General features: G+C 38.4%; 1 protein-coding gene across 1 annotated transcript in view; it reads right to left on the bottom strand.

The window, feature by feature from the left end:
- Positions 1–9,082: 9,082 nt before the first annotated feature.
- The window catches only part of CITED2 (Cbp/p300 interacting transactivator with Glu/Asp rich carboxy-terminal domain 2), a 2,638-nt gene continuing 566 nt past the window's right edge, over positions 9,083–11,154 (bottom strand). Inside the window, exon 2 of the mRNA XM_006915365.3 lies at positions 9,083–10,786. Within this exon, the coding sequence (XP_006915427.1) occupies positions 9,960–10,778 (819 nt within the window). The 5' untranslated portion in view covers positions 10,779–10,786 and the 3' untranslated portion in view covers positions 9,083–9,959. The remainder of the gene's footprint in view (positions 10,787–11,154) is intronic.

The following is an 11,154-nucleotide window of genomic DNA, read 5'->3' as shown; positions in this document are numbered from 1 at the left end:
CATTGTCCAATTCTTTGTGTCATTGAGAGGTCATTATGGTATAAACATGACTACCTAGATTAATGATTTCAGTTGACTTGAGCAATGGGATCAAATCTATAGTTTAGAATAATTTTCTGAAGCATGAAGCATGGATGGTAGGGAGTAAAATGGGAGGCAGTGAGATCAGATGGGAAGTTACTGCAGTCTATGTAAAAAATAGTGCCTCAACTAAGACAGTGGGAGGTGGATAGAGAGGAAAATGGTACAATAAAGGTGGAATTAATTTATTCACTCACTGACTCATTCATTTATTCAACAAATATTTACCGAGCCCTACCATGTATCTATATTCTAGGTACAATGAACAAAGTAGACAAAAAATTCCTATTCTCATGGAGCTTACAGTTAAAAGTAGAGATAGAAATCAATAAATAATTTGAATAAGATGGTGAAAGTGCTATTCAGTTATAATAGCTATCTACTAAATCACTTCAAAATTTACCATTTATGATGCTCGTGGATTCTGTGGGACAGGAAATCGGAAAGGACACGAAGAGCTTGGTTTTTCTTTGCTCCATAATGTCTAATGTCTGGAGCCTCAGCTGGAAAGATTCAACAGCTAAGGGCAGTTCAATAACTGGAGACCAAAAGCATGTGGAGGCATCTTTACTCCCACTGGAGGTCATTACTGGCTGTCAACTGGCAATCTCAGCTGGTGCTGTTGGTGGAAGCATCTACTCATGGCTTTTCCACATGGTCTGGCTTAGTCACTGAATGGCAGCCTCAGGATAGTTTGACTTCTTATATGCAGCTCAGGGCTCCAAATGGTAGTGTTCCAAGAAAACCAGGAGGGAGCTGCCTGGTCTTTTCTGACTCAGCCTTGAAGTTATATAGAAGATTCAGCGAAGAGACCCAGATGCCACCTTTTGATAGGATGAGTGTCTAAGACTTTATAGACACATTTTGAAACCACCACAAGGACTCTGGAGAAAATATGGGGATATAGAGACAGACATGCCATGGGGAAAAGGAGGAGGTGACTTTCCATTTTAAATATTGAGGTCATTGAAGAAGCAAGTTCGGACAAAGACCTAAGGGCGGTTCAAGAAGGAAAACACATTGTAGGCAGAGGGAGAGCAAGGGCAAAGAAATTATTGGATGTATTGACCAACTAGATTAGTGGGGGTTGGTGGTGAATAAGAAGGAAGAAATCTAGGAAATTTCTAGGCTTGAGTATCTGGATGAATAGTAGTTCCATTAACCAGGAATGGGAACACAGGGAGCAGGAGAGAGAAGACTGAATGCAGGCTTGGACGTGCTGTGCTTAAATGATTATCAGACTTCATCCTGGTGTGTGTGTGTGTATGTGTGTGTGTGTGTGTGAGTACGTGTGTGTGTGTGTGTGTTCATTCAGTAGCAGGCAGAACTTGGGAAGGAGATTGGGGCTGGAGATTTGGGTTTTGGAATCCTCAGTATCTACATTGTATCAGAACCCTTAGGAAATGACTAGTGAGGTGAGGTTTGAAGCAAATACCTGTATTTAAGGTAAGAGCAAAGAGCTTAGCCTAAAACATAAAACAGTACTGGCTTGAGAAGTAGGAGGAGAAACAAGATAGAAATGATTTAAAGGTCAGAGAAAGTTTGAAAAAGACCTAGCAACCTTCAGATCTCTCCCTGACTGGTGCATAAAATTCTATCATTCAAAACTTATTTCTTTAGTTTAAATGTACTTTTTTAGAGTTTCTCTCTTAAGATATAAATATTTCCCAGTAGGACAGAAAATTGAGCTACTGATACCTGAGTGACTAGAAGGCAGAATGAGAGCACTTCAGAGAGGGAAGACGATAAAAGGTAAAAAGAGTGGAGAATTGCTCAAAGATACTTTTTGTCAATTCCCAATTTTTATTAATGTAATGAGCAATGGTGCCTAGACAGAGTGCATTGAGGTGTCCTCGGCTTATCTTTAATTTTGAGGGTTATAATAGGTAACATAGAATATTTTATGTTTCAATAAAGCAAATGACAGTGTGTGTGTTGGAGTGAGGAACAAGTTCTTTAAGCTTTGTGACAGTCTAGTCTTCTAGGTAATTAAGTGCAAATATGAGCTTATGGACCTCTAGCTACACCTAGTGGCCAAGTAGTGAAAGGAAAAATATTTTACTGTAATATTTTATCATGGTTCTTTAACTACATTACTTTTACATGTCAGTCAATATTATTTCTTGGGTAGCTACGTATTATGATATACAGTTCCCTCTGTATAACTATTTTCAACTGATCTCTTAGTTTATCATCTAGGTAAGTCATTGACACTCCAAACTGGAAGAATGTGATGGTATGAAAAAAAAAAAAGACTGTTGGGAAGTTGGGGAAAGAGAAATAAATGGGCAGGAACTTGTGCCTTTTACCTGCTTGGCAACTCTTAAGTAACAACTTACAGTGTTTAAAACCTTCCAGCTTCTTCTACTTCAGCATTATATGTAAAATTGTCTCTTTGAGAAAATAAGCAACAAGAACAGTGATGATGATGATAATCATGGCCCAGGAAGAGATGTTTGAAGGAAAGAAATTCAAATATTTTTTGAGTATCTGATATTCAAATATTTATTGAATGGTTGGAAAATAAAATTAATTCACAAGAAAATAGAGCAGAGCCTGAAATAAGGAACTGATCAAATTATTTTTAATAAGTAACATATATTCTTAAGCCACTGCAACAGCAAAGAATGTTACTAGGTCTTCTGCATCTTTGTAAGGGGCATGTACTAGAAAGATTTTGTGGGAGGAAATGTACATTTTCCTACATATTAATATTCTGAAATCAGCTTGGATCTTATAATCAATATTAAATCATAATTGCTTTCAGGCAGTGTGTCTAATTGCAACATGGTCATCTTTATATGGGAGAATTTAGTTGCTGACATTATCATTTACTAGATTATAGAATTGACAAAGCCCAGGCATTGGCTTAATCTCTGAAAGGAAATTGAGAAAATTTAGTTAAAGAAAAAATAAAAACCAAATTGATAATTTAAATCACTGGTATTCTCTCATTCGACTTGAAGTGTTAACGGGGTAAAGTGTTTAGAAGGGATTAGTTAGGCAGATTCACCACTGATGCTACTCTTGCACTGTTAGTTTGGAAGAATTTGAAATGTGTTCAAAAGAGTGTAGACTCATGTCTGAGAATGTCAAAAAGAAGTGGTATGAAATTGTATAATTGATACATGTCATATTTGTGTTAGCATACCTTATGATTTGTGTACATATAATGTAGTGAGGTTTTCTTCCTGAAATATTGTTATTAAATTGACTGATCATCTTACAATCAGTGGCATCTAAGAATAGAATATGATTTAGAACAATAGTGTTATGTATTAGAAAGAACACTGTCTTATAAGCTAGGTCTCAGAAACCACACAGCTTCCTACTATCTGTATTGTGAGCACTTTACTTCCTCTCTAAGTAGCAGTTTCCTTACCTAAAATTGGAATATTGATAGGGAACTTGCAAGAATATTGTGAGGATTGAATTAGATTATGCATGTAAAGTGCCTACTATAATGCTTGGTCACATAGTAGGTGCTCAGCAAAATCAGTCCAGCTACAGGAAATAAATCAACAAAATGACTTTTTATATAATGCTGGCTACAGAGTAGATTTCTCTGATTTGGTCCCATGTAGTCTAAACAGTATTTCCCACCATTTAAAAATCTATGCCCCAAAAGTGGTAGTTACAAAATAGTCACGGGGATGTAAAGTATAGCACAGGAAATATAGCCAATAATATTGTAATAACTGTGTATAGTGCCAGGTGGGTACTAGACTTACCGGGGATCACTTCATAAGTTATATAAATGTCTACCCACTACACTACACACCAGAAACTAATATAAAATAATATTGAATGTTAAGTATAATTGAAAAATGAATAGACAAATAAAAATAAAAATCCGTGCCCAATTAGTTAAGAAAAATTTTAAAAGTCTTCGACATTATGTTTTACTGAAATAATATGTATTTAAACATTTTTCCAAATATATAATAGTATGGAATATAGTTCTTCAAGTTATTATATATTTTTCCAAATATATAATAGTATGGAATATAGTTCTTCTATCCTCTCCCCATTCTGATTTGCCATCCTAGAGGGGTGGCCCCACCCAGCTGAGAATCATTGATCTAAAACATGGTGTCAGACAAGGATCCAAGAAACATTTAGATGTTTATTTTAGGTTCATATTAGAAATATAGTAGTTCAATCACTTTTCACCCACTGGCCCCATTGTTCATTTGTTTGCTAAACACATTTGGCAAAAGAAGAACTATGGAACAAGACATCATCCCACTTACCCTCCCTCAAAGAGTTAATCAAAATAAATGTAATGGGGCAATATTTATAAAGTGACTTAAGAATTTTCATGCACAATTTGAGTTCTATGTGTTTGTCAGAAGGAGATATCAGCTGTCATGAAGCCAAAGAGTGGAGAGGAGATGGGTTACCAGGAAAAGCTATGTTACCAGGTTACATAATAAAACCACAAGGCCAAATTTTATATCAGTCCTTAGGGAGACACAATGAGAAAAGGATTCCATAGCCCCAGTGAATTTCCTTCACTCTAGCGTATTGCCTCCTACAAATGTTCGTACAACCTGGAGTCGATTGTCCTGTGACGACTTTTTCTGATTTTATGCTAGTTAGACTTTCACTCAAGCTTAAATCTTGCTGCCCACACAGATTTCAAGAATGGACCTGTAGGATTCTTCTAGCACCATCAACTTTTCAAAAGCCTGGGATCCCCTGCAATGCACACCCCACTAAAGTTGTTGCCTTATCGCAGGCTCCGTGGAAACCTGAATCCCTTGTCTGCTTTGTTCAGCAACCTAAAATGTAATTCAGAAACCACTCTGCTGTAGAGGGAAGAAAGGGAAGGATTTCACTGCAGAGCGCAGTGGTGAGGTGCTGGTCTCACACTGCATTGTGCTCTGCCTCATGAATCTTTCAGCCTAGCGATAACCAACAATATCTAAAGCAAGTAATAATACTAGTCAATGTCATTCATCTTTCATCTGCTTTAGCTCACTTTGCATGTCCTGGTTTAGCCAAGCTTAGTTCTCGCAAAGCACCACCAACTGTCTCCTGGGATTGGCTCTGAAAACTTCAGTGCTCATCTTGGGGAAAGAAGTAACTGATAAGGATCCAGCCACTAAAAAGCCAGGATTTTTTTATAGAAAGTGTGGAAGTGAGTTGTTGATATGTTCTCTTTCCTGAGCATCATGGATTCAGTTCATCAACACAGTACACCCTTAATTCTTTTAGCTTTACTTTTGTTGTGTTTATAAAGAGCAAAGTACTGTAGAAATGTATACTAGCAGCTCTTAGAATATTTTCAGTTCATTATTTAACATTAGTTATGAGTTAAGATCTTCCAGTACTGGAAAAATTTCTTTTTTAATTTAAGGTGTCTTAAATTTTTTCAAAAATATGGGTGGGTCTTATTTACTATAAAGCAAACTAAAACTAGTTATGGACAATACATTATTTGATAGAAAATGGCCTTACATTTCTCTTTCCAATTTAAATTATAAGTATGGCTGCCAGGAAAAAAGAATCATTTCTCTCCTTGCTGGATAAAAATAGGTCAAGTAATTTAAGCCAGTCCATTGCAATTAAAATTCTGACATTGCCATGTTCCTTCTATTCTGGGGGGAAAAGACAAACAGAACACACGATAATAGGAGTTCATTGGCTGAGTCACTTGATGTACTACCTATTGTTCTCTTGCTTCGACCTGCCTCGGAGCTCTGATTTTGATGATAGTGGTGCAGTACCAAAATGATAAATATCATCTCTGAATTGGTGTGTAATGTCTCTTTTGTGCTAGCAAAACAATACCATTGGAGAAGAGAAAATTGCCAATGGCTTAGATCCTAAATTCCTTGAATTCTAAATTTATTTATTTTTTTTGGAGACAGTGTTATCTGCCAAGTTTGTTTTAAAGTAAATTTTACTGAATCAATTAGACAGCAATGTTCATTTTCATTAAACATCCTGTGGCCCTTTTCACAAGAATAGAGCCTGTGGCTTGGTCACATTCCAACATAGATAATTGCCTTCTGCATTCCTGTATATTCCCCTCTACCTTTCCAACCCCGGTATCATCAAATACATTATTATTTGCACTTATCCCAAATCAACAGTTTTGTTGTGAAGGTGTGGAGTGTCAGCTTTAACTGACAGGCTAAAGCATTGCCCATTATACTTTTAAAAAGAAAATCCCTTAGCCAATGTATATTTTAAAATATGACATAAGTCTCAATTATGCACATTTAATCATAGGTTAAAGTCTTTGTTAAGAAAAATACTCTTATTTTCATAAAGGGTGTTTATTTTGAATTTCCTTTGATAAACTATTTATTGTTGAACTATATCTGTTCATGTCAAGAAAGAAAATGAAGTCTTCAGAAATGGTAAAAACAAACAAACAATGAAACGAAAAAAATCCTCTTGAGCAAACAGCTTTCCTTTGACTTTCTAAATAAATTCCACAAGGGGGCGAAAACACCTAATAGTCTGGGATTGCAAAGTTTCTATTTCAAAGCCGGCCACCCATAATAGATTAATGGATTAATATTTTGCTCTAAAGAATCTGGCCTTAATGTTGACATCAATTTATAGCTATCCCAGGCGTTTACAGTAGTAAAAGTCACGGAGACCATAAACTTCACAATAGATGTCAGCCTTCTGATACTCACGCTCTAGACTAGCACCCTATAAACAGAGGTGATTAGGTAACTGTTCTTCAAAGAGCCATCCATAGCTGTAACATCTTTATCAGCTCTAGCAAAGATACTGCCACCAGGATTTTAGCAGCCACAAGGCAGAGGTACAGGTTTTTTTTTTTTTTTTTTATTAATGTGTACTTATTTTTCTTGACATTTTTCTGATGTTGTACTATTGCTTATCATTGATCTCTTCTTGAAAACCAAGCATGGGGTGTCTATTTGTGGGCACAGCTTAAAGAACAGAAGCTGTCTTGTACCATATTAGAACTTTTTGAAAAACAGCCAAGGCACAGAGGTCAAATTTCCCCATGTGCTATAAGCAACTTAGGAAGCAAGACCACAAAAGGTTTTGCAAATGTCTACCAGTAGCCTGGTGATCTAGGTCACTGTACAGGTTTCATTAATCAGGTTGTTCAAACAAGGAGTTATTTTTCTCTGCTTAAGAAACCTGCAGATATATCACGTAGAATCTGCTCAATTGTTGATCAAGAAAGAGTTTCAATGAAATAGAGATCATTCAAATGAATGGGAGAGGTTTGTATTTGTACTAAAGAGAAATGGTGCTTTTAACCCAGCTCCTCTGTTTGAGTCCTCTGTTCTGGCGGAGATGGGCTCAGGATCTAATAATAGTTCCTTGGGCTCTGCATCGCCACATACGTGTTCCGGTGATAGAGCAGCAGGAGGAATTTAGTGACAGAGCAGGTGTTGTGGCTTATTCCCTGGCAGAATAAATGGCGAAGGGTGGTGGCAAGACAATTCTTTTGCTTCTTTCTTTATGCAAAAGAACAATGCCTCCAATAGCTTTCCTTTTTTTTTTTTTTCCTGGCACAAGTGAAAAAGAACTAGAATTGCGGTATTAATATGTATGCAAACATATTTTTTCACTTGAGCCTCTAGAAAAAAAAAAAAAAGAAAAACTTACTGTGAAAATGCTTAGCCAGGAAGATTTACTGCTGATTGCAGATTTAGTATTGACATATTCTAGCTGAAGAAAACTTCAGCTTTAACTATTAATGTGGGAAATCTGGATCAGCTTTTAAAATGGGGTAAAAAGAGTTTTCAAAGACTGTATTTTCAGAGAAATTATTTATCTATAACATAATATTTAATAAGGCAGTGTCAACTATAGAGGTATAAAAAAAATCCAGTGGAGTGTGCATCTTAATTTTAATGGCCTGCCCTGGACATAGAATTATAGAATGTAGGTGATCTGAATTATACTGAAATCAGCCTCTACTCCAGACTCACTATAATTTAACACTTTTATATACCCTTCTCTCTTAATTTTTTAATTATAAAATATTAACTTGAAGATTAGACTCTTAAGTGAAATGCCCTTTTAACATATTATTTGTGAGATTTTATTCAATCTACATTTCTTTACTCTTCTAGTAGGTGAAATACAAAAGACTATTTTTTTCTTGAATGTAGGTATGTTGCTCTTAGAAGCTAGGAAAACATTAAAGAGAAAAAAAAATTCCTTCTTCCAAATGGAATAATTTGAGACTTTAACAATATCACTTTTTCCTTTGATTATATAAGGAAAAACTTGACACCTCCTTAGCTGTAGTTATGTCTTCTTGATAACCCATTTAAGTAAAATTAAAATGATCTTATCCTTAAGTCCTTTGTACCCAATGCCTGTAATAGAAAAGGCTCAGAATTCTGGAAAACAGGGCATGCTTGGGAGGGAACATCTTGTAAACACTGTAATTTGACCTTTGACTCAACCTGAGTAAATTTTAAATATTATAGAACAAAATAAAAATCTTTTAAGGTGGAATTCTGCCTCCTCTTCTTTAGAACTATAAACCAGTCAGAAGCTATTTCTGAGATTAAGCTAGAAGTGTGTTTCTCTTTAGTACTTTTGCTGAGAAGTAATGATACATCACCTGAGATAGATTAAATATAATGACATCTTCATCAATCTCACAGAATATTATTCCAAACTATCTCCATTGAAGTAGTTGAATCAGATATATCCAGAAACAATTTCCCCCTCCCACCCTATGAAAAAAATATTTATAATATTTAGTATTTACAAACCTTTCTAACTCTGGAGTACACTTGAATATGACAATTATGGGGAAAAATGCTCTTTGACAACTTCACAGGTTTTGATTAAACCACACCAAGAGGCATGTTACAATGATAACAATGAAGCATTATGCCAATTATGTTAAATCCTGCTCTCGGCTTAAGCTCATCATGACCTGTTTTAGTGTCCTGTAATTTACCCTTTGGAATGCTTACTCTCAATAAAGTGTTCAGCTCACAGAGAAAAAAAGCCACCAAAGGGAACAACCACCCCCAAATGACTTCTAGAAAACAAGTATTTCTTAACTTTTTATTGACATTGGCAAATTAAAATAGAATAAATTAACAAGTATTTTTTCAAAAAAATGTTTTGTACAAAAATACTGTCAAAATTTCCTAAAAAGCTTTCAACACAGTAGTATCTTTTCATGTACTGAATATAACTATTAGCACAGTGTCAAAAATGTTGAAGACAGAAACAAAATAAAAATCTGTGAAATGTTTGCCACTGACGACATTCCACACCCTATTATTGTCTGTACATACGGGGTAGGGGGACAGCCAACTTGAAAGTGAACAGTATGACTTTTCCTGATCCAGAACAGTTTGGCCCACATCTGTTTAATCTTCCAGTTTAGCATATTTAAAAAATTAGTCTGTACTTAAATGCATAGTTACAAAAATGAAGCGAGATGGCAGAGTTTGTGCAGTAATATCTGCCCTTCAAAGTTCATGCAACCAACTAATGCAATTTTTCCTTTCACTGGTAAATTTGAATGCAGTTCAGTCATTTGAAACCATCTACAAAATCCACAAGATTAAGCAGTTTGCCAAGATTAATATCTAACAGTTGAGCACTGGAGAAAGTGAGGAAATAAGGAGTAAAAACAAACAACAAAAAAGACCAAGTTAGCTAGATATTTCAACTACATAAGGGAGGTGAATGTCAAGGCTACAAAAACGAAACAAAAACAGAAAAAAAAGTGGCAGCAATTTTTTAAACCAATTTGTACAAGTTTATAGTTTACTTTGTTTCCAAGTTCTCAAACCTTTCAAGATCTGAAAAGTGAGATACTGTGTCTAAGGGAATGTTTTTTTAAATTCACACTGAAGAAGTTGAGGGGTTTGATTTCTTTCGTCAGGGTTTCGATCGAGTCAACAGCTCACTCTGCTGGGCTGCTGTTTGCACACGAAGTCCGTCATAAAATCAAACTCGTTTTGCCCCAGCCAGAGTTCAGGCAGCTCCTTGATGCGGTCCAAACCCATTTCTATCACTAAGGACATAAGCACCTCCTCGTCGATGAAATCAGTGTCTATGACATTGGGCGGCAGCATTGCAGCAGGGACGTGGGCCACGGAGGCGGGCATGTTGCTGCTGCTGCCGCCGCCGCTGCCACCGCCGCTATTGCTGCTCGCGCCGCCTCCCGAGGTGCCGCCCGAGCCGCCGGGGGTGCTGCTACCGCCCGAGCCGCCGGGGGTGCTGCTGCCGCTGCTGTGCTTAGGGTTGCAATCTCGGAAGTGCTGGTTTGTCCCGTTCATCTGGTGGCCTGCAGCAGGGTGCAAATCCGGCATGTAGTGGTTGTGGGGGTAGGGGTGATGGTTGAAATACTGGTTGTTGAGCTTCTGCAGCTGCATGCTGGCCGGCAGGGAGCCTCCCTGGCTGGCCACCGGGGGGCCCATGAACTGGGAGTTGTTAAACCTAGCCGCGGGGGCCAGCGCGCTCGGGGGGTGCCCTCCGTTCACAGTTCCCGGCCCCATTGCGTGCCTGATGCCGCTGGTGGTATTCATGTTGCCCGCGCCGTAGTGTATGTGCTCGCCCATCAGGGCGTTGAAGGCGTGTTGGGGCTGCTGCTGCTGGTGGTGATGGGGGCTCGGGAACTGCCCCATGCCCATGCGGTGGGCAGGGTGGTGGTGCAGCCCGTTGGTGCCGTCGGGGAAGCGCCCGTGGTTCATGGCCATCATATGGTCTGCCATTTCCAGTCCTGAAAGTGAAAAGGGCAGACGATAAGACTCGTGCCACACGTGTCGCCCACCACAGTGCACCCCACTCTTTCTCGCCTCTGCCCCCCTGGTTCCCTGGACGCACGTCGGCTGAGAATCACCATCCCCTAGGATCCCACTAGTAGCCTGTGCACCCAGACCCGCCACCGCAGCGGACCTACCAGCCACATCAGAGCCGGGCGCTGCACAAACAGCCCCTTCCCCTGCGACTGGGCGGGGGGAACCCGAGCCCACACCCCCCTCCGCTCCCTGAAGTCGCCTAATAAAGGAAGTGCCCCGTAGCCCTGCCGCTAACTTCAGGCATTAAATCAGCCCTCCTCATCCTGTTGTTGCACATCCTGTTGTTATT

This window comes from Pteropus alecto, unplaced genomic scaffold (assembly GCF_000325575.1).
Source record: "Pteropus alecto unplaced genomic scaffold, ASM32557v1 scaffold185, whole genome shotgun sequence".
Lineage (NCBI taxonomy): Eukaryota > Metazoa > Chordata > Mammalia > Chiroptera > Pteropodidae > Pteropus > Pteropus alecto.
The sequence above is the reverse complement of the archived record's forward strand: the minus strand, read 5'-3'. Positions and strand labels throughout refer to the sequence as shown.